The sequence below is a fragment of the Australozyma saopauloensis genome, chromosome 6, assembly GCF_035610405.1.
Source record: "Australozyma saopauloensis chromosome 6, complete sequence".
Taxonomy (NCBI): Eukaryota; Fungi; Ascomycota; class Pichiomycetes; order Serinales; family Metschnikowiaceae; genus Australozyma; species Australozyma saopauloensis.
The window spans coordinates 682,465-710,045 of NC_086136.1; the positions used below are offsets into that span (position 1 = coordinate 682,465).

Here is a 27,581-nt window from a genome sequence, read left to right on the forward strand (position 1 = left end):
TAGATTTGCAGCCAAAGTTCTCTGCAGTGTGGTTGTCTGCAGGACGATACTGATACTAAGCAGATGCCCATCTCATTAATTTTTCAAATCATCAACCGGTAAATTCCCTATCAATCTCATCGACATGGACCACTCGATCGTTGTGGATTTTGCCGAGGCTACGTCTCGGTACGAATATTACCGTGTCAAATTTCTGCAGAAAAATTTGCCCTCTTCGTTTCGTTACAATGACAAAGAGTCTAAAGATCAGAACCTCAACCGATTGGCACTTTTTGCGTTGCATCCAAAAACAACATTGGCATGCTTCTATTCGTTTAAGAAGATCTTTCTTGAGTTAATTGGCCGTTGGGTCAATTCTCGCGAACAGTTTGAGAAGGCCTATTGTGAGGCCCACTCCATCAGTATCCCCCAAATTACTGGTCAACACATATTTTTAGCATTGTCTCGAGTATCTCCAATCTTTCATGAATGCTCCAGCTTTATCGAGACCTTATTACACAAAACTGAACTCTTAGCATTCGCCGATGGTGCCTCATCCCCAGAAGAGATCAGAGATGTCCTCTTGGCCTTGTACCGTATCTACAAAAGCCAACCTAGCAGATTCAAGACACATATCACGTCCGAGAAGTTGTACAAAATTCTCTCATTGGGCGATGAGTACGCTGCTGCCAAATTTCTAGCCATCAAGGTCTTGAGCATCTACCTCAATGCCGCCGAGGTAGCTGAGAACAATATGATGGCTACCCACATTCATTCCATCTCTCTCGAAAGCGATTTTGAGGGAACAAAAAATATTGATTATAGATTTGTCGATTTGATCGATGCCAAGTCACTTCTGGACTACACCCTGCTTCCATCCACTATAGACTTCAAGGGTAGCAGTAAAGTACTGTTCGCCAGAGACACTTTGTCATCATCAGTCACTTGCATTTGTGGTGTTCTCATCACCAAAACCAAGCTCACTACACATGAGCCTCAAGAGTCAGTGGTTCCTACCTCCGCGGCCACCCAGGTCTTAAAGAGCTTGGCCAACCTGTATCTGAAGAGAAAGGCTGTGTTGCTTCACGGAAGAGCGGGTGCTGGTAAAACATTCCTCATCAATCAATTTGCGCGCTATCTTGCTTGTGATGAAGATATTGTTAAAATCCACTTGGGAGAACAGACTGACGCAAAGTTATTGACTGGAGCTTACACATCTGGTGAAAAACCTGGATCTTTTGAATGGCGCTCAGGTGTTTTGACAACTGCTGTCAGAGAAGGCAAGTGGGTTCTTGTCGAGGATATTGATAAGGCGCCTACCGAAGTCTTATCGATCTTGTTGACTCTTCTAGAGAAGCGGGAGTTGAACATTCCATCTCGTGGTGAAGTGATCAAGGCTAAGAATTCTTTCCAATTATTTGCCACTATTAGAACACAGCCTGATGAATCCGGCCTGAAGCTCCCAGATCTCATAGGTATGAGACTTTGGAACTGCATTCCTGTCGACACACCTTCTGAATTGGAGATTAGAGCAATTCTCAGTGCCAAATTTCCGATCCTTCAGAATCTCATCGCCAAGTTCATATCTGTGTATGAGGCTGTTGTTAAGATCTACTCTTCGGTCTCGTTTATTTCATTGAACAAGGGATCCCATCCCCGTGTGATCTCGATCAGAGATCTTATGAAGTTTTGCTCTAGATGTAACGCAATGCTCCTCAATTCAGGCATAACATCCGCTAATGATCTTATAGCATCTACATTATATGAAAATATCTTTTTCGAAGCTGTGGAATGCTTTGGAAGTGCATTGACTGAGTATGGAGCCCTTCATCCACTTGTTACAGTCATCGGAGAAATTCTTGAAGTGTCACCTTCGCGTGTGAACTATTACCTTACTAATTACGTTCCCTCTGTTCACGATGACGAAGACAAGATTGAGATTGGAAGAGCTCTTTTGAAAAAGTCTGTCCATGATAAGGCTTTGTACGTGAAGAAGAAACTCGGAAATGACACCAGTTTCGCCCGCACGAAGCATTCCAGACGTCTCATGGAACAAGTCGGTGTCGCGGCCCAGATGTGCGAGCCAGTTCTACTTGTGGGTGAAACAGGTACTGGTAAGACCACCATTGTCCAAGAGATCGCGAAGATGATGAACAAAAAATTGACTGTTATCAACGTATCGCAACAAACAGAGTCTGGTGATTTACTTGGAGGATACAAACCAGTCAACACGAAAACTGTTGCCATTCCTCTCCAAGAGCGCTTTGAAAGTCTCTTTTTGGCAACTTTCTCGCAGAAAAAGAATGCCAAATTTTCAGAGCTTCTTTCGAAGTGTTTCAACCGCAATCAATGGAAAAATGTCATTAAACTTTGGAAAGAAGCTGTCAAAATGGCAGATGGTATCCTTTCAAAGAATGATGATTCTGACGAAGAGCAGAATGACGGTAGCGCAAAGAAGAAGCGTAAACTTCAAATGTCAGAGAAAACCGTTTTGCTTCAAGAATGGAACAACTTCAAGCAAGATATCATCAATTTCGAGGCGCAGGCGTCTAATCTCGCCAACTCCTTCGTGTTCAATTTCGTTGAAGGTTCGTTGGTCAAGGCTATCAAAAACGGAGAGTGGCTTCTCCTTGATGAAATCAATTTAGCCTCCCCTGATACCCTCGAGAGTATTGCCGATTTGCTCTCCGAAGATTCTAGTCAGAGATCTGTTTTGTTGAGTGAAAGAGGTGATATTGATGCCACTATTGCTCATCCTGACTTTCGTATCTTTGGATGTATGAATCCATCTACAGATGTCGGTAAAAGAGACCTCCCTTCAAGTATAAGATCTCGTTTTAGCGAAATCTATGTTCACTCGCCAGATAAAGATAGAGATGACCTCACAATGATTGTGGACCGCTATATCAACAGATACGCTGTCGGTGATGAATGGGTCGTGGAAGATATAGCTGAGCTCTACTTAGCAGCCAAGGCCTTATCTGATGCAAACAAAATTGTCGATGGTGCTGGCCAGAAACCACATTTCAGTATCCGTACCTTGACTAGAACCCTCATCTACGTGAGAGAAATTGTTTCCATCTATGGTCTCCGTAGGGCATTGTTTGAAGGTTTTTGTATGGCCTTTTTGACCCTCCTCAACAAAGAGTCTGAAAACCTCTTGAAGCCCTTGATTGAACAGTATACCATCTCGAAGCTCAAAAACGCCAAACAGATTCTTTCTCGCTGCCCGCCCGCTCCTGCTGATTCAGAGCGTGACTTTGTTCAGTTCAAACATTACTGGCTCAGAAGGGGACCTGAGGAACCCTCAACACCAAATTATATTATTACCCCCTTCGTCGAAAAGAACTTGCTTAACCTTGTACGTGCCACTGCTACAAGGAAGTTCCCTGTCTTAGTGCAGGGTCCTACTTCCGCTGGTAAAACCTCTATGATCAAATATTTGGCAAACATTACTGGCCACAACTTCGTTCGTATTAACAATCACGAGCACACTGATCTTCAAGAGTATTTGGGAACCTATGTCTCAGATTCCAGTGGTAAGTTGGTTTTCCGTGAGGGTGTTTTGGTCGAAGCCTTGCGTAAGGGTTATTGGATTGTTCTCGATGAGTTGAACCTTGCTCCAACAGATGTTTTAGAAGCTCTCAACCGTCTTTTGGATGACAATCGTGAATTGTTTATACCAGAAACACAAGAAGTTGTTCATCCACACCCTGACTTCATGATTTTTGCAACCCAGAATCCACCAGGACTTTACGGAGGTAGAAAGGTGCTTTCGAGAGCATTCAGAAACAGATTCCTCGAACTTCACTTCGATGACATCCCTCAAGATGAGCTTGAGATTATTCTTAGGGAAAGATGTAAAATTGCGCCATCATATGCAAAGAAAATTGTTGAGGTTTACAGACAGCTTTCGGTTCAGCGTCAATCTTCCAGACTTTTTGAGCAGAAGAACTCGTTTGCTACCTTGAGAGATCTTTTCAGATGGGCTCTAAGAGATGCTGTTGGATATGAAGAGCTTGCAGCCAATGGATACATGCTTCTCGCAGAGAGAGTTAGATCTACAGAAGAGAAGCTTGTAGTGAAGGAAACTATTGAGAAAGTCATGAGAGTGAATCTCGATATGGATGCCTACTACCGTGGACTCGAAAACGAAAAGCTTATGAGTGCGAATACCTCTGTTGTATGGACGAAGGCCATCCGGCGCTTGTCTGTCCTTGTCGAGACCTCTATTAAGTACAAGGAACCGCTCTTATTAGTTGGAGAGACTGGATGTGGTAAGACTACTATCTGTCAAATATTGGCTCAACTACTTGGGCGCGAGTTGATTACCGTTAATGCCCACCAAAACACTGAAACCGGTGATATTTTAGGTGCACAAAGACCGGTACGTAATAGATTCGAATTGAGGGCCTCTCTCATTCAAAGTTTGATTGGATTCTTCTCGCAAGCTGGAATCGAGGTGCCATCTGAGTCGGCAACCTATGATGACTACATTAAATTGTTTCACTCTGCCAAGAAAGCTGTGGTAGCAGATGAGAACAACCAGGTCAATGCTGATGATGTAACCAACATTGAGGATAAGATCAGGGAATCATCTGTCTTGTTCGAATGGAATGATGGTCCATTGACTCAGGCCATGCGCGCTGGTGACTTCTTCTTGCTAGACGAAATCTCCTTGGCTGACGATTCTGTTTTGGAGCGTTTGAATTCTGTTCTTGAGCCCGAGCGTAGTTTGCTATTGGCCGAGAAAGGAACAGACGACACATTTATTGTCGCTGCTGAGACGTTTCAATTTTTGGCTACCATGAACCCTGGTGGAGACTACGGCAAAAAAGAATTGTCTCCAGCTTTGAGAAACAGATTCACAGAAATATGGGTGCCTTCTATGGAGGACCCTGTGGACGTGAAACAAATCGTAGCTTCTAAATTGAGCGAGGAAAACAGCTCCTTGTGCGAATTCTTGGTGGACTATTCATACTGGTTTGCTGACATGCTCAGCAACGGCAATGCTACCAGTGGTGTGATCTCGCTCCGTGATATTTTGGCATGGGTACAGTTTATCAATGCTTGTGGTCCAAACGTCCCGAGAGAGGTTGCATTTCTCAATGGTGCGCTCATGGTTTTCATCGACGCACTTGGAACAAACAACACTGCTTACTTGGCTGCGAACGAAGAAGCTTTGATGGCGCATAAACTCATGTGTGTTAGAAAATTGGCAGAGATTAGTGGGTACCATTTGGTGCCTCTCTTTGAAAAAGCTGACGTCAAAATCGAAGTTACTCAAAGTATGTTGAAAGCTGGCTTCTTCGAAATTCCTCGTGAAATAATTGATGAGGACATAAGCGTATTCAACTTGAGCGCTCCAACTACTGCTGCTAATGCCATGAGGGTCATTAGAGCCATGCAGGGAAAGAAGCCTATTCTTTTAGAAGGAAGTCCTGGTGTCGGTAAGACAAGTTTGGTGACAGCCCTTGCTAAAGCAGTTGGTAGTCCATTGGTGAGAATCAATTTGTCTGAACAAACAGACTTGATTGACCTCTTTGGCTCTGACGCTCCTGTAGATGGAGGAAACACGGGTGAGTTTGTTTGGCAAGATGCTCCATTTCTCCGTGCCATGAAAAACGGTGAATGGGTACTTTTGGATGAAATGAACCTTGCTTCCCAGTCTGTCTTGGAAGGTCTTAATGCCTGTTTGGATCACAGAGGAGAGGCATACATTCCTGAATTGGATAGATCCTTCCCCTGTCACCCCGAATTTAAGGTATTCGCAGCTCAGAACCCGCAATACCAAGGTGGAGGCAGAAAAGGTTTGCCCAAATCTTTTGTCAATCGTTTTTCGGTTGTCTACATGGATATGTTAAAAACAGAAGATTTGCGGTTGATCTCAGAGAGGTTGTTTCCAGAAATCTCTTCCAGTGATTGCAACAAAATGATTTCGTTCATTTCAGAGTTGGAAGAACAAGTTGTGGTCAAAAAGAGTTGGGGACAATCTGGAGGCCCTTGGGAGTTTAACTTGCGTGATACCCTTAGATGGATGAGCTTGTTGAGTGCAAGAAGACGCAGTCTTGTCTCATTTCACCTCGAAGCCGGAGATTTCATCGATATGATTGTATGCCAAAGATTCAGAAGCGAAGAAGACAAACTTCAAGCCAGACTGTTGTTCGTTTCCATTTTTGGCGAGTTCGAAGCCAAGGACCCAATTTATGATATCGGTGTTGACTACATCCAAGCTTGTGGCTCGATGATGGACAGAAGAACAGTCCTTTCTTATGACAATTCATATGATGACACTCTTCTTATCCCACTTCAATCAAACTTCAGAATCCTCGAGTCAGCTATCCGCAGTGTCAATGATAACCTTCCCATCGTTCTAACCGGACCCACTAACTCGGGTAAAACTAATTTCATCCGGTTTTTGGCAAATGTTGTTGGTGTTAAACTTTCCGAGTTTGCTATGAACAGCGATATTGATAGCATGGATATCTTGGGAGGATATGAACAAGTTGATCTCACAAGAGATATGAACTCGATTATTCTGGAAAGTGTTGCTTTACTCAATGAATTGGTCGTTCTCAATGCTCTGTCCAGCTCCACGAATCAATCTGTGATGCACACATGTCTTGCTTTGCTTGATATGGTAGAAACCATGGTGATAGACAGCGCTCATTTCTTGGCCTTTGAGCAGAAGCTTGGTCAATTCGTTTCGCTATTCCTGAACGATCAATTAGTCGCTCTATTCAAAAAGGTTGAAGTGTTGAAAAAGAAGCTCGAAAACGAATCTTCGAAAGTAACTTTCAATTGGTTTGACGGTATGTTGGTAAGAGCAGTCACCAATGGTGAGTGGTTGGTGTTGGACAATGCTAATTTGTGTAACCCATCTGTATTGGATCGTCTTAATTCTTTACTCGAAACCAATGGCTCCCTTGTTATCAACGAATGCTCTCAAAAGGACGGCTCAGCTCGTGTTTTGAAACCTCATGCAAACTTCAGATTATTTTTGACTGTTGACCCGAAGTATGGTGAATTGTCCAGAGCCATGAGAAATAGATGTATCGAAGTGTTCATGGATGATTTAGAAGCTCGTTCGACTTCTTACGATAAGAGATGTTTGGGATATTCCGACGAAGATGAATTGTCTCACCAACCATTGTCTTCATTCGTATCGGCTACTCATTCCTCTGTCAGGCCATTTGCTTCTATTCACGACAGTATCGACTCATTGCAAGATATTCTTCCTTCTGCCTTATCTGCCATTCTTTCTATATCAAGCACTACCATGGTCCTGGCATGGGCTGACTCGCTAACTCCATTCATTGGCAAAGAGGCACCCGCATTCGATATGATCAAGAGAGTGAACAACTTTTTCCTACATGAGGGATTTGTGAATGACGTGAAGAATAGCTACTCTGCCATCAACCTGAGTTCTCTTCTTGGTAACCAAAAATTACACGTCAAATTCAACGAATACTTACATGGCATCTTAAGTCAGAATGCTGGTCAGTACTCGATCTCTGATTTGACAGTTTTGTTTGAGGTGGCTATTGGGATCTTGAACACCAGAACAATAATTGATAATGTCGAATTGAGAGCTTTGAATGCTAAGGTCAACGAATTGTCTTTCCTTGAAACCTCTGCCGCTGTCTCTCTCAATAGATCCATCCGAAAACAACCAAGAGTGCAAGTGTACTCTTGCGTCAAGACTGTGGCCTCTATCATAGAAGAGATTTTCCGCGCATCGTTGATCCCTGACCATTTCCTCGACTCCGATACCAAGATCTACACTGCTTTGTTGGAGTTGCAATCTGTTTGGATCTGTCTTGTGAAGAGCAGCAAGACCCAAAACTTGTCTCAGCTCAGGGTCTATTTGCAATTGATTAGTGAGTGGATCTCAGAACATGAACATATGGCTCTCGTTCAGACCTTTGCATCTAAATTTACCTCATTGGATGTTGGTTTGGAACTTAAGTCCGGTCTCTCCATGGTTAAGATTTGGAACAGATTCAAGCAAGTTTATCCTAAATCTGAAGATGCTTGGAACAACTTCGCCAACATGTGCGTGTTGTTTTCAGAATTTGACAATATTGTTAGGAAATTGTACACAGATGCTCATCAAGATGCAACATCTTTACGTGAACTGATCATGAATTTATACAACGATGTTGTTGCAGAGAAAACAAGCGGAGAAGAATTGGACAAGATCCTTGCAGCCATTCAAAGTACCATTCAGCGCTTGCAAGATATCTCCGAAACCTTTGTGGTGGAAAGACACAACAGACTTGAGGATGAATTTACTCAGGTGCACAATATTTTGGAGTGCTCCTCATACTTTGAGAAGGTCGATATTCAGCAATTGCTACAACTCGCGAATTACTCCACTAAATCTACCTTGTCCTTGGTTCATGCTTCTAAGGGTGAAACTTTCAGTCCTTATCCTAGAATATTTGACAGTTTGTGGTTGTCTGACAAGGATTCAACGAAGCCATTATTCACAAATGATACAATTTTGACTTCCCTTGTCAAGACAATTGATATGTCAGAGTGTCCAGGTAAGTTCCTTGATCAAGGACTCAATGACTTGACCGCATTACGAGACCAATTGATTGAAAACTCAGTTCCAATTCTTAAATCATCCAAGGACAGATTTTCCACCATTCTTCTTGATTGGATTGTTGAAATTCTTGGCCTTCATGGCTTGAGTAGATCTGAGATCGAGTCGCATGATTATGAGACCCTTTCAAATCTATTGGAAGAGCGTTGTGACTCACTTGTGGCTTCTGTTTTGAAAAGACTTGTTACTGTCGTCAACATGCTTTCGCAGAATCACAACACCGGAGAGTTAGGTAAAGCTTGGGTGCTTTTTGCTGCCATTTGTATCGAACTTTTCGTGCCAAGCTCCCCGCTAGACCCAGCTATCGAAGAACACGTCAAACTGGATGTTGATGTCAACTTTTCTTCATGCCTTGAAAAGATTGCAAACTCTTGGATGACCATTCGCTCAACGTTAAGTGGAGACGAACCAACAATTATTGAAAAGAATTGCCCAGTCGTTCCGGAAAAGCATATTGAAGAACTCCTGGTTTACAGATCGACTGAGAGTATTGATCAGCTTTTTGATGAATGGAATGCATTCATGGAATCTGACATTGGACCTGAACCAATCAGTAATCTACTCGCTGCTGCTTGTTCACTTGAAGACTCAGTGAATGTTCTAAAAGTTGGTGTGTTCGATAAGAACTCTAATTCATTTATTTCACGTTTGACAAGGAATTACTCTATGTACGCTGATTTGAATGATATTTTGATCGGTTTTGTGTACGCTGCAAAGCTTGGTCTTGGACTCATGACCATTCAAAACCAAACCGATCTGGCAGCTGTCCAAGTTCCATATTCTTGGGGCTTGGAATTGTCGAATGTTCTCAACATTGACTCTGTTGAAGACACTTTTGAATCAATCAAATTGGTGTCGAAGTCGATTGACAACTCTTCCCCACTTTGTGAGAAATTGATGCATTATTTCATTAATGTTTGTTTCTTCAATGGTCACACAGAAAACTCTTTGGAGTTGGTGACAACAGAAGCATTTCAGGCTCTTTACTACCGTTGGTATTACCGCAGAATGAAACTTGAGGAATCTGAAGCAAAAGATAGTTCCCTTTACAAATATAAAGGCTTGGATGATGGGGATGAGGACTTCATGGAGTTATTCCCAGATTTTGATGAGGTAATGACCTTGGACAATGAAAAAGTGAAGTCTAACGATTCTTTTGAGGATGTGTACTTCTCGATCGCCGAGTCTTACGTTCAGTATTACTTGTTCGAGACCAGAGCTCCGTTGGCACAATTGGTTGAGGAAGGTGCGGACCTTTGTAGCTTACTCAAAACTCAGCGTACTGACTTGATTAATGGTGACTGCAACAGCTCTCAATTGGTTTCTTTGTTGCATGTTATGCAGAAGTATCAACAAAAGTTTTCTACCGAGTCTGATCGTGAAATCAGTTTCTACCATGATGCTAGTCCAAATGAGTATGCTAAGGCTATGAAGATCATCTTGTCGCTCTATACGGCAATTTCGGAGCTTCTTAAGCAATGGCCTGAGCATGCAACTTTGCAGAACATTTATAGAGGTTGCGAAGAGTTTTTGGGATATCCTTCTTCGTTTCCTCTCAACAAGCTTCTCCACAAAATCGAAGTCATATTCAATTACATCACGGAGTGGGAGAAATTTGCCTCGAGTCAAGTGAGTCTTAAAGCACAGGTAGACACATTGACCGGATTGATTGTGTCGTGGAGAAGATTAGAGCTTCTGTCCTGGAAATCTCTATTCAAACAAGAAGAAATGGCAATTCAGAAGAACATCGGCAAATGGTGGTTCCATTTGTTCGAAGTGATTATCATTCCATTATTTGGATCTACTGATGAGAATGAGAATCAGGAAGATGAGAAAGAAGCATCTCCATCTATGATTCTAGCTGCTTTAAACGTCTTTATGAGCGAAGCTAAATTCGGCGAATACCGATCAAGATTGAACCTCCTCAAGGCGTTCAGAAACCATGTCCGTCAAATTGCTACTGACGAGATTGATCTCATCAACGGTTTTTCAAATCTTATCACTTTCTATGACCTCTTCGTTCCTCAATTGGATGAGCAAATTCAGCAAACCAAGAAAACATTGGAGAAAGATGTTTCTGAAGTCATTCTTCTTGCAAGTTGGAAAGATGTTAACGTTGACGCACTTAAGCAAAGTTCACGCAAATCACACAACAACTTGTACAAGATTGTTAGAAAGTACAGAGCTCTATTGGCTACACCTGTTCACTCAATGATTGAAAATGGTTTCACAAATGAGGGAACTGGTTCCAAATCCGTTTCTTTGAAACCAATGGAATACATACCAAGAACGAGGGACGAGAAGTTGGAAATTCTAGCATTGTGTCAGCAAGTTGAATCATGGAACGGAAGAGCTGCCCATTTGAAGAAAATTGACACTCTTGAGAATAACATGAAGGTGTACACCAATAGAATTGCAGGTCACAAATTGCCCAACCTTTATGAGTATGCACAATCAGTGGTTGGTGAAATGGAAAGACTCAAGAAAGAAACGCCTAGCGTGTTAAATGATGACAACAAAAAGAAGGTCGCCGCGTTGAAGACTCAGAAACACAAATTGCTCAGTGACACACTCAAAGAATTGAGACGTATAGGTATCAGCACTAGCGTCAAGCCAGATGTCAAAATTGCTTTGGCAACTGTGAACTCTATTCTTGTTAACAGTGAAAGTTTTTCTGCCACCAGTCTTGAAATGACTGATGTGGATTACTTCAGAATTCTTGAGCTCTTGCCAAGACTCAGGGGAACAATTTCAAGTGGAAATGAGGAAGTACCACAAGTTGATCTTGAAAGAGGTTTGGCTGCTGGAGAGAACTTATTGGTGTCTTTAATGACTTCTCGAAAGGCAATGGTTGCATTGGCTCAATCTGTTGCTGATATTGAATCAACATACGCTGACTTCGAATCACTTCTCAACAACAAGCAAAGTCTTCTCAAAGCATCTCTTGTACCTACCTTTGAGTTCAACTCTACTCAAATTCGCAATTATTCCATTAACCTTCACAAGATTTTGGACTTTGCAGTCGAATTACTGACTACATTGCCTCAATTCCAAGGATCAAAAATCAAACAAATTCTTTCGGCTGGTCTCGCCGAATGCTCTCAAATTCAGACTTCATTACCTTCAATCAAAACAAAGTCTTGTACTGAAGAATCTCTTGAATTCGTCAATGTTTTCAAGACCTATCTCACTAAATTGCAGCGTGATTTGACAACAACGATCTATGAGTCCCCAAAAAATGGTTTCTTGGGCTTGCTTGTCTTAGATTGGATGGATAATGTGAAGTATAGTCCATTTGTGGACTCTTGTAACTCCCTTGAGGCATTGAATTGTGTGGATGACTTCGAGAGGAGCTTAAAGAGAATCACAAACATCGGTATTCTTTCTGTGCAGCAAATTCTTGAACTACAAAAGGATGCCATTAGCGATGATGATGATAAATGGTTCTCGCAATCGCAACAACAACTATTCAAGGAAGTGAAACTCCTTCGTCACACTCCATTTGCTCAAGCTTTGAAGACTTGTCAGAAAACTTTAAATCAAATCGAACATAACGATGAAAGTTCAGTCCTCTGCAAAGCTTTATTGAGTTTCACTATGCCAGTTATTTCCCATTACAGAAAACTCTCTAATTCTTTGTTGGCTAAAGTCAGCACAAACTTTGGAAATGTTTCGAAATCAACATTCATCCTCACTAAATCTTTGCATACTCTCGCAACTAGTGGATTTTGCTCACCCGAGCCGCCATCGGAACAAAAGAATGATGACAACTTGCATGATGGAACAGGTTTGGGAGATGGAGAGGGTGTCAACAACAACTCTAAGGATGCAGAAGAGGATGATGATTTGACGGAGCACGCACAGCAGCCTAATGAAGAAAAGGATAAAGATGATGAAGATGATAATGAAGATGATGACGCGGTGGAAATGAGTGGTGATATGGCTGGCGATCTCGAAAACATGTCTGATCAGGATGGTGATGATGAAGAGGACGATAAGGAAGAAGAAGAGGATCTCGACGAGGAGATTGATGACCTTGATGATCTTGATCCAAATGCCATTGATGAAAAGATGTGGGATGAGGAAGCAAAAGAAGATCAAAAGGAGAAGGAGCTGGACAATGTTCCCGATAATTCTGTCCAAGATGACCAAAACATGGAAGCCAACGAAGACAACGAGGAAGCTCAAGATGAATCAAAGGATGACAAAGAATCCAATGAGAATGACGCCAATGACGAGAATGATGATGATGGCGAGGAAGAAGACGTTGGCGAGCAAGAGGATGAGGTCAGAAATGATGAGGGCGAAGCCCTTGATGATCATGTGCCTGAGTCTGAGGCCTTGGAATTGCCAGAAGATATGAACTTGGACGACGACCAAGATTCCGGAAAGGAGGAAGAGGAAGAAACTCTCGATGATCCAATGGATGTAGACGAGGAAGACCAAGCTGACCCTCTTGACAAGTCTAAGGCTGAAGAGGATGAATCTGCTGAAGGTGGAGAGGATGATCAAAATGATGATGAACAAGAAGCTGAAGAAGGTGATGAGCCTTCTACAGAAGATCAAGAAACAAATGAGGATCCCGCAGAGGAAAATGAGGCTGAAAACGAAGAAGCTGATGGAGATGATGCTGGCAATTCTGATGAAGAGGTTGGCAACGACATGGACGAAGAAGAAACTCAGCCTGAGAATCAAGAGAATGAGACCAATGCAGAGACTGACGAGACGGCTATGGGTGAAGAAGGTGCCGACAATCAGAACGAAGATGACGTAGACATGGATGCTGCGGTCAAGACTGAAGCTGGTCACCAAGGTGAAGGAGCCGAGGAACAAGTTGGTGAAGAACAGAACGATATTGGTGCTTCAGGCGAAACTGCCATGGACACGAAGCAAGAAGAGCAAGATAGTGTAAACGAAGACAGCGCTCGTGATCAAATGAAGGAGTCTATAAAGCAACTCGGTGACTCCCTCAAGGAATTCCATCGCCGCCGAAACGAGATTAAGGAGGCTGCTAACGAAGAAGAGAAGCAGGAAACCGAGGAGCAGGCCAATACCAAACCAGATGAGTTCCAGCATGTCGACGGTGAAAACTCGAAACATGACACTCAAGCCCTCGCTGCAGCTGACAATAAGGATCAAGTGCAAAGCATTGACGAAGACTTGGCTATTGATGAAGAGGAACAAGAAGATGAGAATCAAGAACAAGCTGACCCAATCAAGCCAGAATCTGACGACATGGAAGTCGATAAAGAGTCGGGCGACGATGCTCAAGAAGCTGAAGATGCTGATGATTTTGATGGAAAACCACAAGGTGGTGTTGTCGGAGAACGGAAAGAACGCTCAGAGTTGGATGCAGATGCAATTAAGAATGAGCTTGATTTCGAAGAGGACGAGCGCTTCGATGAGGAGAATCATGTCCAAGAAGACTACAATATCTCCAAGGATGAACAACCATACTTGGATATAGCCACTGCCCGTGATTTGTGGAAGCAGAGTGAATTGGCTACTCAAGAGTTGGCCTCTGGTCTTTGCGAACAATTGAGATTGATCTTGGAGCCAACTCTAGCTACCAAGTTGAGAGGAGACTATAAGACTGGTAAGAGACTCAACATGAAGCGTATTATCTCTTACATTGCTTCTGACTTTAGGAAAGACAAAATCTGGCTTAGAAGAACTAAGCCCGTCAAGAGGCAATACCAAATCATGATAGCCGTGGATGACTCCAAATCAATGAGTGAAAGTGGATCAACTGAACTTGCTCTCAACAGTATTGCCTTAGTTCTGAAGGCATTGACCCAGTTGGAGAGTGGTGGCTTATCTATTGTGAGATTCGGAGAAGATGTCAAATTGGTTCATCCATTTGACAGGCCGTTCAATCAAGATGTTGGAGCAAACGTATTCAGATGGTTTGACTTCCAGCAAGAGAGGACTGATATTAAACAGTTGTGTTCCAAGTCTCTCAAAATATTCGAGAACGCCAGATCTTCTAGCAATGCAGACTTGTGGCAATTGCAAATCATTATCTCTGATGGTGTTTGTGAAGATCATGAAACTGTCAGACGTTTAGTCAGAAGGGCACGTGAAGAAAAGGTCATGCTTGTCTTTGTGGTTGTCGATGGAATCTCATCCAAGGAGTCCATTTTGGAGATGTCTCAAGTCAGCTATGTTCCTGACCCTGTCACTGGTGCAATGACTTTGACTGTTGAAAATTACTTGGATACATTCCCATTCGAGTTTTATGTTGTTGTGAGAAACATTCATGAGCTCCCAGAGATGCTTTCGTTGATTTTGCGCCAATACTTCTCTGAGGTCGCCAACATGTGAGGAAACACAAACGAACTTGTATGTATATCTAGAACAAATCGAATCATTTGAAAATGAACTCCTGTGTAGATTGTTGGTCAGATTCCATGAAAATCTAGACACCTATGCGTTTCAAGACTTAAATATCAATTTGAATATATAATTAGAGGAGCTGTCATTTGCTCGTGAAGATGCTATTGTTTGTTGGGAGACACTCGTGCTATGCATAGCGACATATCATCCATTTTTCCACCCAAAGATATGTTCTTGCCAAATCTTGCAGACGGCAACTTCAGCACCTTCTCATTATAAGGTGTGTAAGCATTATCATCAAAGGCCACGGATTTACATTGGGCAATGATCTTGTTGGCGACAGCTCGAAGATTATCCTTTTTAAAGTTCAAAAACTCATCGAGTGCTTGTAAAAGCTCCCAATCGTATAAATTATCAGAGACTCCATCTGAGCACATGACGATGATATCACCAACCTTCAAGTCAATCTCGTCAACAACAGCCACCTCTGATGGAAGAACGCTTAAAGTTTGTGTTCCGATCTGTACTGGACACAAGTAATCGGCCATTTGTTCTTTGTTGGATAGGATGATTTCACCCTCACGAACGACAAACAACTTACAGTCTCCAATACTGATGTACTTGAGCGTTTCTCCACTCAACATCGCCAATATAAGGGTAGAGGAGCCCTTTAAATCCTGAAGGTCCATTAAATGTGATGTGTGGAGGTACGAGTCATCTAGGATCTGATCAATGTCCCGACTGTTAAGAGGATGCGGAGAATGGCTTAATTTGTATTCGGTCATCAAACGACTCAAAGTTTCGAGCATGGAGCGTGCCCATATCCCCGATGAGCACTGTTCTCCTTTGGACTCCCATCCCGATATCCCGTCGGCGATAGCCATCACTGTAGGCGACACCAACATTGCATCGTCACCGGCCTTGATAGACAACGTATCAGCAGGAGAACCGTGAGGTCTTCTTCGCGGTAGAAGGGAATTAAGCTGCGCTGGATCGGTCAAATCGCTCAAAGAATGTACGATGGGGCTGGTATTGACACTGTGGTGAGCAAAGGAGGCATAGCCCACTTCGAATCGATATCTATCGGTGGAAATACGGCGCATCTGTTCTTTGGTGACTAGCGGGTACTGAATATAAGGATTTGTTGCGTTTTCCCGCTCTTCGCGTGCCTCGAGATCAAGTTGGTGTTGCAGCTTTCTCGGAGTGAAAAAGCTCTTGACATTATGCAAAAGACTCGATTCCGTGGATCTATCTTGTTGCATTTGTCGAAGAAAGACGGCGGAGGAGAATCTTCGACAGCCGCATATTCGCATTGCTGTCGTTCGAAGTTGGCGTTGCATTAGTAAGGAAAAAGAAGTAGTTGAGAGAAGCTTCTAAAGTCCGATGCGGGCTCGGAGTAGGCGATGAGGTTGGCAAGCTATGTGTTCTGACTGGTGTTTGCCAAAAAAAGCTTCGAGAATTTTCTAACAAGAGATAGTATGAGGTTTGTGATATTCTGGCATCACGCTAAGTTTTTCCGCTGGCGGCGATCTGGCTTTTCTTTCTTTTCGGTCATTTCCATTGCACTGCACACGGACTGATCGCACCGATAAGAGCAGTTGGGGGAAGATAAGAGTGCAGATAGAATTTGCAGCCACTCAAAGCGTAATGCACGATACGAGATCGAAGAAAGACAATACTTACCTACTGAAAAAAAAAGATGCAATAAAACTCGTGGAATTTATATTCTTTATTGATGTGTATTCTGAAATAAACAGTCACCGAAACAGTCGTTTAATGGCCTCAGCTGCTGAGGGAGGCTCAGTGAGGCCCTCGCTATACGGAAGTATTTTGTGTTCTCTTTGTGTCAGTTTGTATTCTAATCTAGTCTGCTGTAATAGAATTCAGAAGGCACAGAGAATTGAATTGTTTTAAATTTCCATGGCTCAGCACAGATGTCGACAAACTCACCGACAGGAAGGTCCTAGTGTGTGGATATGGGTAACAAACCCATTCTTTGAATTGTTCGAGAGATGTACATGCAACATTGCTGAGGGGCTTGGAACTTTTGGAATGATCCGGCTACATTATTAAACTGGTCCCAATCAACCATGTTCGCGCTCTGGATTCTATAACTTTTATTGTGATGTTTAGCATTTAATCATTATCTATTGTCTTGATTTTGAAATCAATCGTTTACTCGGAAAAAACAGCGTCGTGAGCGACGTGGTAAGAAGCCGAAAACCCAGTGTGGATCTCGAACTGGAGAACACCCTGGTTAACCAACATCTCAACACCTGGAATGACAGCCCATCCAAGTTTCTCGGCCATTTGCATTACCGGGGTAACTCTTGGCTTGTAGGCAGCATCAAGCAAGAAGTGGCAGTTGGTTGTGTGAGCACTTGCGGTCAACAAACTGTTCAAGTTTTGAGCCAAAGTCTCGTCAAGTGGCTTGTCAGCTGGAACACAAGACACAACCAAAGAAACTGGCTCTGCAGAAGCAACAGCTTCAGCGGAATCGAGAATCTCAATATTGAAGTCAGGCAAGGATTCCTTGATTGGTGTCAACTTTGACACAGTTCTGTTGATCATGTAGATCTTTTGACAACCTAATTGCTTCAAAGCATAGACAGCAGCTCTAGCTGTGCCACCGCTTCCGATGACTAAACCGTTCACTGCTGAATCCAGAGAAGAGAAGCCGGCTCTAGTAAAGGAGTTTGTGATTCCAAACCAATCAGTGTTGTCACCACGGAACTTGCCATTTTGACCATCAATAGGCACCACAGTGTTTACTGCACCGATAACTTGAGCAGACTCAGAGAGCTCATCCACGTGCTTCATGATGTCCAATTTCAAAGGAATGGTAACAGCCAATCCTCCGAAGTCTGGGGCAGACATCAATTTTTCGAACACCTCGTCTGCATTGTCAGATTCGTATGTGGAAAACTCGTAAGGGAGTCCTAACTGTTTGTACAAAGCGCTATGCAAGAATGGAGATCTGGAGTGAGAGACTGGAGAGCCAACAACCGCGAACTTGTTTCTGAAGAAACCACCGATGTCGCCGAAAGCCTTGTTGATTTCAACAACGGTAAACTCGAACTCTGGTTGCTCCTTAATGATTTGATTTGATACAGGTGTCAAAAGTTTGTTCATGATCTTTGACAACTTACCTTGCTCGCCTCTGTTGTATGCAATAAGAGGAATGTCAGTGTGAGAGGCTCTAAATTTCTCGAGGTCAATATTGTCTTGAAGGGAGCCCGCGATGCCAACAAATTGAACAATGTCTGCGTTGATAGTCACAGCACGATTGTACAAGTTGTCAAACTCAGGGTCGGTCCAAGACAACTCGCCAGAAGCATCAACAAAAGAAGCAATGAATTGGGTGAATCCCTTTTGAGAAATAATTTTCTTGAGAGTACTCTCCTTTTCTGTCAATGGGACGCTCAAGTATGCAACACCCAACTTGATGGCTAAAAGAGACAAGGTTTCGACGAGCTTGTCATTGTCCTCAATCTGTCCACCTTGGCTCTTAGTACGAATTGTGAACATAATTGGCAATGAGCTGTACTTACGCAAGAGAGCAATTTGCTTAGCCACAAACGAAGGAGTGTACTCCTTGAAAAGATCAGCACGAACCTCTACAGCATCACATCCGAGAGAGATTTCTGGAAGTTGCTTTGCGTATGTGTTGACATCACTAACTGGCACAGAGACGACAAAAGATCTTTTGTGAGGCACTGGAACATGACCATGGCCAGTTACATGATCCAAAAAGCCAAGGAATGTGTTCTTCAAGTGAGCAGCTTCAGTAGAGTCGGACCACCTAATCGAGTACAAGTAATGGTTTGAGCAGTCATGGTACAAGTCTCTTCTCTTGTTCCAAACCTCCTCAATCTCACCAGGCAAAGATGGTCTCGAGGCATCGCTGTTGAGAAATTCGACTGTGGTGTCCAAGTTACGTTCCAAATGGAGGACAATTCCACCAGATTTTGCGTAAGCCTTCAAGAGGTCTCTGGATTCAGCATTTTCAACAACACCACCACCAGTAGAGATAACGTGACCAACTGTGTTTTCATTAAGGAGGGTCTTGAGCATTTGAGCCTCGATCTCTCTAAACTTTGGCCAGCCGTGCTCCTTGATGTAATCTCTGATGTCACCATGGGACTTCTCGAAGACAGTGTCCACATCCAAAAGCTCAAAGCCCAAACTCTCGGCCATCCACTTACTGATTGTCGACTTGCCTGCGGCACGCATACCAATGACAAAAATAGACTTCTGGCCATTCTTAGCTTTTCTGGCCAAGGATTGACGCTCACTAACATCGAGTGGCTCTTCGTATCCATCAAGCTCGATTTGGAACTTGGTGTGCAATACATCCCACCAGCCTGGCCAGGTCTTCCCGGTACATGATCTTTCGGTGATCAAAACCGGGTCCTTACACATCAAAGCTAATAAAGAGAATGACATAGCAACTCTATGATCATCGTAGGTGCAGATACCGTGGTTCTCCAAGGATGGAGTTTTCAAGCTGTCAATTGAGATTCCGTTGATAGAGATTCCATCAGGCAATTCCGAAGCATGAACACCAAATTTGGCCAATTCATCAACCATGGCCTTAATTCTGTTGCACTCCTTGACTCTTTGGTTGGCAATACCAGTAATTTGTGTTGGAGTTGACTCGTTTGCAACAGCAGCGACAACAGAAGCGGTCAAAAAGGCGTCGGTCATTGGCTCCATGTCCACATGTGGCAAAGCCTTCAAGCCACCAACTGGTGGACCAGTCACAGTGGTAGAGGTAGCAGATTGGATGACAGTACATCCCATTGGTTTCAAAACATCCACAGCAAAACGTGCGTCACCCTGCAAAGACGAGCTGCCAATGTTAGGAACTGTGCAAGAAGTACCAGTCAAAGCAGCAAATGCAAGTGGGTATGTAGCAGACGAAGCATCGGATTCGACCTCGTAGACCTCGGGGTTTTTGTAGATACCTTTAGGAATGTGGTAGGTGTACTCCTCGGTAGTAGACTTTGTGACTTCAATACCAAAGTCCTTCATCATGGCGGTGGTCATATCTATGTACAACTGCGAAATTGGCTTGCCTCCAACCAAAGACAAAGTGACCTCTTCATCTGCGTAAGGGGCGCACATCAAGATGGAAGAAACGTACTGGGAAGAGATGGTTGCTGCCAACTCAATACGGCCACCCTTCAAACCCTTGCCTGCCTTAATCTTTAATGGCAAAGAGCCAGTGTTGTTGAGGTATTCAATGTCAGATCCATTAGCGCGTAAGGCATCAACAAGAGGGCCAATTGGGCGCTCTTGCATTCTGGCATTTCCTGTGAGAATGGAGTAGTCGTTGGATTCCTTGTTGATGCCAACCAATGAGGCAACTGTGGTCAAGAATCTAGAAGCGGTACCTGCATTTCCCAAGTAGAGTTCCTCATCACAAGTGATCAAATTACCACCATTGCCCTTGACTACAATGGTGTCACCGTTGTCCTCGGTAGAAATTTCGGCACTCTTCAAAGCAGCAACGGCGGCAAGCATATGCTTTGTGTCATCAGAGTGAAGCAAGTTCTTGATACGAACTGTGCCTTGACCCAAAGCAGCTAGAATAAGAGCTCTGTTGGAGATGGATTTGGAGCCGGGTGGGACGACCACGGACTCGGCTGGAACGGCGCTCTTGTTGAATGGGTATACTAGGGTCTCATCAGTCAAGACGAATCTCAAATCTTGTTTGGAGACCTCGTGAGCTTTGAGTTGGTAGCACTTGCCAATGGCTTCCAAGATGACGGTTCTGATCTTGGAACCATCATTTTTCTTGTCGATGGCCATTTTGTCCAACAAGGTGTTGTTCTCAATGAAGTGACGTTTGTGGCCAACGGCACTGAGGAAGATCTTGTCGTCAATGGTAGTAGGCAAGTTGTATGCGGCAATGCACTTGACCAATCTGGCCACGGCTGTTGGGCTGAGAATACCCCAGTAACGGGCCAATTCAGCCTCCTTGACCATTCCGACAGCAACACACTCACCGTGCAAAGCTTGAGGGGTGACGATTGCCTCGATGGCGTGGCCGATGGTGTGGCCGAAATTAAGCAAGTTTCTCAAACTGGACTCCTTCTCATCCTTGGAGACCACATCTGCCTTGACCTTGATGGACTCCAAGACGGTCTGCACGACGGCGTCTTTAATGGACAAGAGATCGATTTCGTCAGCAGTGACGGTCGCAATGAATGTCTTGGCGAAGTTCTCGAGTCTGGTGAACTCGGCCTCGTTCCAGATGGCAGCAGTCTTCACCACCTCAGCCATACCATTGATGAACTGTCTAGCTGGCAAAGAGCTCAAAAAGGCTACGTCTACAAATACATATCTGGGCTGGTGGAATGCACCGATGAAGTTCTTGCCGACCGCAGTGTCGACGGCCGTCTTTCCTCCGATGGATGAGTCAACCATGGCGAGAAGCGTACTGGGCACTTGTATAACACGAACACCACGCATGAACGTAGCAGCAACGAAACCGATCATGTCTCCAACAACACCACCGCCAACGGCAACGATGACGGTGTCACGGGTGCATCCTTTGAGCAAGAGGAAGTCTTCCACCTGAGCTTTGGTCTCACGAGACTTGTTGTTTTCGCCCGGAGAAACGGAGTATTGCAAAAGACGAGCGTCGGGACGGAGCACCGGAAGCTGCTCGTTGAAGGCAGCCACCAAATTCTGGAATGGGGCCGTCTTTTCCATGTTCTTATCTGTGATTATGACGTAGGTCGAGGACTTCTCATTGGTGAGAGTCTCCTCGACAATATGGCTGTGGATGCCGAAACCCACATGGATGGATTCCCTGCCGAGAATTGACACCTTTTGGACCTTCGACATTTGGTTTAGGGGGGTGTTGGTTCTGGGCCAGAAAGTATGAGTCTGAGAAAAAATCATGCATGGTGGTGCAGGACCTGGTAGGACTATAGTGGTCAGAGAAGCGAAGGGTCTGGAGGGAGTGATTTGTATATTTAGCGATTTGATGAAAATTGATGGATTTGAAAAAGGGGTATATTTGCATAAATACACTTCTAAAGGACTTGATCCACATTTTCTGCATTGATACACTTGGGTAGGTATTGACATAGATCTTCTGATGAAATAGACTTAGACAGGACTTGATACAAATTTTCTAAACAAATACACTCAACATACAAGGATGTGGTCCTGGAGCCCTGATTAAAATCTACTACAGTCTACAGTCTTTAAGAAAGGTTGTTGATGTGGTGGTGTGATGATTATTAAAGCGGTGGATGGGGGTTAGTCAGTGGTGGAGCTTCAGCCATGGTGGTGGTATTCAATCTGTCTCAAATATGAATTCAACAACTACAAGTCAATGTTATCTTCGCTAATTTTGCCCACTGTGAAATTGTTCATCCGCAAAAAGAATCTTGATCCCGGTCACCATGAGTATTGTGTTCTAGCCGGTTAATACAATCCCGAAACATCAAACCCTGATCAAATCATAAAGACAGTTTACAACTCAACAATAGATCTTCTCAACTGTGCATTATTTGACAAACATCAATTTTTAATCGAGACTACCGCCAGAGTAGTCTACCACAGCCGCCTTTATTGTAAAGTGTATTAAGAGATATCCAGAAAAATATAAAAACAATTCGGGTTCAATTTTATTCAAGACAAGAGAATTTTTAAGAACTCGATTTCAATCCTCATTAAATAATCTGAGAGGTCCACTTCACTCACTTTATGATAGTTCATGCGTGCGAGACACAATCAATCTCTACATATAGAGGCGCCAATTCCTCATTCCCACAACAACAACTTCTTCCACAACGAAGTGCTCACACGAAATGCTTTAGTCGTTTAATCTCGATTGGCTATAGTAAGAATAGGATATAATTTGAATATTGAGAACATCGATGATATAAAAACTTAGAGGATCAGCAGACCCGCTGCTGAAGTATCGGCCAGGCGCCAACATGCCTAGGACTCTCTCCAAAAAGCCTAGGGCTCCGTGGTGTGAGCTTGCGTTTGGAGCCCTGGGGGAGCCCTTCTCATTGGTGGCGGATCGTCGCTATAAACGTCCTCCACGGGCACTGTTACCCAGCAAGTGTTGATCTCCACTTCATCGAGCCTAGCTTTGTAAACAGACTCCAAATGAATACCTACGACCGAAGGCCTATAAGCGCCGACCGAGGCGAAATCCTCTTTTGAGATGTCCTTAGGCCAAGGTCCTTCGAGGGACTTTCCGATACTCTTCCATCTTGCATATGCGGTTCTTGTTGTCTTACTAAATGAATTCTTAATCCTCTGAAAGAAGGCAGGTTTGACGAAGAGAAGAATCAACGTGGTCAAGAGAAGTAAAGCGAGACCTGATACAAGGCACATCCAGAGTGTTTGTGTGCTTGTCCAATTCTCCCATGGCACAGTTCTGTAATACATGAAGGGAGGTTCCAGATCGCTCACGGCCATGTTTTGGGAAAGAGATGTCGTTGCTATTTCCAGCGCAGAACTCACTAATTCTGTGGGAATAGTCAGGAGAACCCATAGCAAAGTAAACACGAAACAATAAAGGGTTCCTACTTTTTCCCACGCGAGCTCCATGTGCAATTTCAGCCTTGCGATAGCCATTTCCCAGAAGCTCGGTATCATATAACCGCAGTAGTATATCACCAGTTGAGTATCCTCGTTAAATTTACGGATCACTTCATTCCTAAGGTGGCTCGCCTGAGCACCCCAAGCATTGTCAGGATACTCAATGGATGCAAAACTGTTGATTTCATCCCTGAGACTGTGATAACTCATAATCATTTCGGCACAGTATGATGTTGGGTGCATTAGGCCGAGTGCCATACAGCGGATAGTCCGCATGATCTCCTCGTGTAAGCTGACAAGCAGTCTAAATCCATTGAAAACCACCAGTTGGAAAGCTTGAGTACTTTCCACAAACTGTGATCTATCATCCGCATTAAGAATTCGCATGGCGTTGTCGAAACAAGCGTACCAGACAATTCGAATCATCATGAACTTGAACACAATCAAAGCTCCATGGATGTTCACTTGCACACTTTGAAAACCTTCTTCCAAATCAAATGCTTCTTTCGAGACATCTTCATTGATGTTTTCAGGAGTGCCCGTGCAAGTACCAACGTCGGTGCCTTCATTAATCTCACTTTCAGCAGAGAGATCCTCAGCTGGGAGACTTTTAGCCCAATGTTTTGGGAATAAGTTGACTAAGGTCGAAATCCACTGCATTTCCGTGTAATTTTCTTCTCAGGAATAAACTCGGTGTTGCAAGAAGTATGTGTACAAACACAAAGATGAACCGCGCATGCTAAATTTATAGAAGGCCTTTAAGGGTCGGATTTGAAAAAAAAATATTTCGCTGAAAATTTGAACTGTTGTAGAAGAACCATTCTCTAAAGCATATCCGATTTTCATGGTTTTATTTTTTTTTTGAGATATCGTTTGATATTCGGAATTAGATTGATACGGAAGGATGACAGCTATCTGGTGTAGACAGCAACAAGTCTGCAACTGCTGGCAAATTCCAGACGAGAGCGTTTGTTTTGCAAAGACCTCAATACCTTACAAATTTTGCTGTTGCAAGTAAAGATTGTTGTGTCTCAGACTCTCAATTGGACTATGTGAGGGCACTGGCGGAGCCGTAATACCAAAAGAAAAGAGTTTCAGCCTAGAGGGAATCCGTTCCCATACGGTTCTCATACTCCTATAAAGAGAAGAGACTTTGCCTTAACAGGGAACTATCTCAATACAACTCCCGTATTCCCATAAGGAAGAGAGATTGTGCCTGAAGAGGAACCTCCTAGAATACGATTCACGACTATATATCTAGGCCGATTAGAAGAATCCAAACGGACAAGCATAATTTAGAGTATTGGTTTTTCTTATACATTCAAACAATTAGCAAGTATCGTGACCGGCCTTGGTAAACGATCCCTATTGAAATCACCAATAAACCCCCTAACAGACCACAGACCCAATTCGAGAGGCATCATTTGAGGAAGCTTCAGAAAATTCATCGGATTGTAATTGTCTTTTGCATTATTCGATTGAGTTCGCGTAGTTCAGGTTGTTTGATTTATTTGGTAGGAACACTTTGGCAGGTACAAAGATTTCAACCTGTGGAATCTTATGTCCAATATCTTTACTCTTGCTCTAGTCATCTTTTTTTTTCTTGCCGACCTTTAGCTTTGTTCTAAGTATGTTTGTTTAATGTTCAATTCGTAGCACCATCAATAATTGTAACAACTGCCTCCAGAATTGAGCTCGGCGGCAGAAGTCTACTCATGGGTCGTGATCTTCTAGTTCATTCAATTCCCACACCTCCTTCATTGCTTCTCAAAATTTGACGCCTGGTACAATTAATTTGTTCGTGGTGTAGCTCGGTACTAATATGCAACTAGGAGACCGAATTACTCTATTTATTTCTCTATATATTACCACAGTCATCTTTTGTATGCGGGAATTACGGCTCAGATTCTCGGTGAAAATCACATCTCCTTTAAGAATTGTCTAACATGCTCAAGACACTCCTCGGCAGTGCCCTCCGGATGATCTAATTGCCACAGAACAACTTCATCTGTGACCGGGCGCATCCAAGGACCCGGCTTCCTCTCCAATGCCTTGCTGATTACTTTGCCATCGATTATTGGCTTCATCTCGCGGACATCGTTTAAATTGCGCCGTTGGATGGTGGCAAGGAACGCATCATATTTCTCTATGATGGAATCCAAGATTTGCTCACTCACCTCGACTTTAGTTCCATTTGGCGTGGGTAAGGTGCGAATCTGATCAGTGACAGTGACACTATTAAGCACATCTAGGAACGCATTGCCAACCAAATTCAATTCAAAATGCTCCCCGTACTTGCGGATATAAGTTCCCAATTCCGAACGGGTCGTTTCTGCCGGACAAGCAAAATGGCTATGAAGAAACTCATCTCTCGTGGAGGCGGTAAGCTTCGACGCCAGGTCATAATCACCTCTGCCAAAACGCAAACCCTCTTTGATGATAAGCTCCACGTAATTCATCTCTGTCTTCTTTTTTTCGCTTGCTTTGACGAATATGCCGCCATATGGCTCTAAGGTTACAAAGAGCCAGAACTGTTTGGTGGTAGAAGGGTTTCCAAGGATGGCTCTGGCAATCGTGCCAAAACACTGGTTTTTTTGTACGTATTCACAAAACAGATCAAAGATTTGTGTTGATTCATCCACTCTTGTATCCACCATCTGCTCCTGAATTCTAAGCTCGTCAAGAAGTTTTTGGTCGTTGAGTTTCATGATTGTAGGGCGTAGAGTTCCTGAGTCGAATAGTATTGGCGTCAATCCAACATAATTAATCAATCGAAGACCATAAGAGACATTGTTACTTTTAAGTGTCTTTTCTAGCTCAACGCCTACACGCTCCCTACTGATCTTGTGCACAAGGGCAGTTTTAAGCTCAGGGTCTACCATAGCACTCAATGTTTCAGGCTCAATGGTGAAATTGAATTGGGCAGCAAATCGAATGAGACGCAAAACACGGAGTGGGTCGTCCAAGAACGTTTGCAATGGCTGCAATGGCGTGCGCAAGACGCCAGCCTGCAAGTCTGCAAGACCACGTCCAGTCAAGTCTTCAATTTCATTCTTAGTGACATTGTAGAAAAGAGCATTTAGCGTGGCATCTCTTCTCAATGCATCCTCTTCGGCCGTTCCACACTCGATAATGGGAACCCGGCTGTCCTCAGTATACTGTTCGTTACGCAAGTTGACGAAATCGATATCAAGCCCGTAGATCTTCGTAGTGCATGTTTCGAGATGCTTCGACTTCTCTGGATTCTTCTTGATTTTGTGGAGATCCGTGCTGTTCAGCCCCAAGTTGTAGCCCTCATCGCTTGCAAACTGCAAGAGCTGGGTTGCAAACTCTTCTCCAGAAAGAACATTGATAGCAATGTCTAGGTCATGACTTTCATGTCCCAAGAGCTTGTCTCTTACCCAGCCGCCGGTGATCCGTAGCTCTAGCTGGTCTGCTGGAGCTTTTGTTTCGTTGTACCGACCACAGAAGTCTGTGAGAACCGTGTGGATCTTTTGTTCTGTTTCGTTGAGTGTGATCTGCTTGTGTAACTGGATCATTTTGCGGAGCAGGGCTCTAGGCGTGAATTGATGGAGCGCGAGGATGTGAGAACGACGGAATGTGCTTCCTAATATGTTCATTAGGTGTGATGAGATCACAGGAACCACGACCGGAGAAATGGGTTATTAAAGGAAATTGAGTGGGTGGGTGTAGTGAAAGATAAATCCCTTCTTAGAAATACATGTAATTTGGATTTGAGAGGAATTGGTGTTGTTACAGTGTATTCTGTCACTTTGGTAGTCAATACTCAATATTGCATGCGATGGTACATTGAATTACAAAAGTGGAATTGAGTCATGGGATTCAGAAAATTTGCGACAATGGCACTTTGAATTTTGGTATTTTATTAACAATGGAACTTCCATTTTATCATGCTATTTTTCTTTTCTCGTTGTTCATTTTGCCAAGCGTTCACTGGGTGTTACGTTTGGTCCATGAGGTCGTTCTGCTGAACCTAGAGGCCGTGTTTCTAGCGGATCACTTGCATTTCTGATGCTGGGCCTTGATAATTTCAGCGAAGTTAGTCACATAAAGTGAGAGA

The 27,581-nt window shown here is 43.5% G+C and overlaps 5 protein-coding genes across 5 annotated transcripts; 1 reads left to right on the plus strand and 4 right to left on the minus strand.

Annotated features, from left to right (window-relative positions):
• Positions 1-124: 124 nt before the first annotated feature.
• PUMCH_004884 (uncharacterized protein) lies at positions 125-14,914 on the plus strand (the record flags this gene model as incomplete). The annotated part of the gene is made up of 1 exon (XM_063023803.1): positions 125-14,914. The coding sequence occupies one exon, from the start codon at positions 125-127 to the stop codon at positions 14,912-14,914; it is 14,790 nt and encodes a 4,929-aa protein (XP_062879873.1).
• A 173-nt stretch (positions 14,915-15,087) lies between these two features.
• PUMCH_004885 (uncharacterized protein) lies at positions 15,088-16,266 on the minus strand (the record flags this gene model as incomplete). The annotated part of the gene is made up of 1 exon (XM_063023804.1): positions 15,088-16,266. The coding sequence occupies one exon, from the start codon at positions 16,264-16,266 to the stop codon at positions 15,088-15,090; it is 1,179 nt and encodes a 392-aa protein (XP_062879874.1).
• An 835-nt stretch (positions 16,267-17,101) lies between these two features.
• On the minus strand, positions 17,102-22,027 carry PUMCH_004886 (uncharacterized protein; the record flags this gene model as incomplete). Its single annotated transcript, XM_063023805.1, has 1 exon — positions 17,102-22,027. The coding sequence occupies one exon, from the start codon at positions 22,025-22,027 to the stop codon at positions 17,102-17,104; it is 4,926 nt and encodes a 1,641-aa protein (XP_062879875.1).
• An 882-nt stretch (positions 22,028-22,909) lies between these two features.
• On the minus strand, positions 22,910-24,160 carry PUMCH_004887 (uncharacterized protein; the record flags this gene model as incomplete). The annotated part of the gene is made up of 1 exon (XM_063023806.1): positions 22,910-24,160. The coding sequence occupies one exon, from the start codon at positions 24,158-24,160 to the stop codon at positions 22,910-22,912; it is 1,251 nt and encodes a 416-aa protein (XP_062879876.1).
• Positions 24,161-25,419: 1,259 nt separating this feature from the next.
• PUMCH_004888 (uncharacterized protein) lies at positions 25,420-27,120 on the minus strand (the record flags this gene model as incomplete). The annotated part of the gene is made up of 1 exon (XM_063023807.1): positions 25,420-27,120. One exon carries the CDS (start codon positions 27,118-27,120, stop codon positions 25,420-25,422), a length of 1,701 nt encoding a protein of 566 aa, XP_062879877.1.
• Between the last annotated feature and the right edge of the window lie 461 nt (positions 27,121-27,581).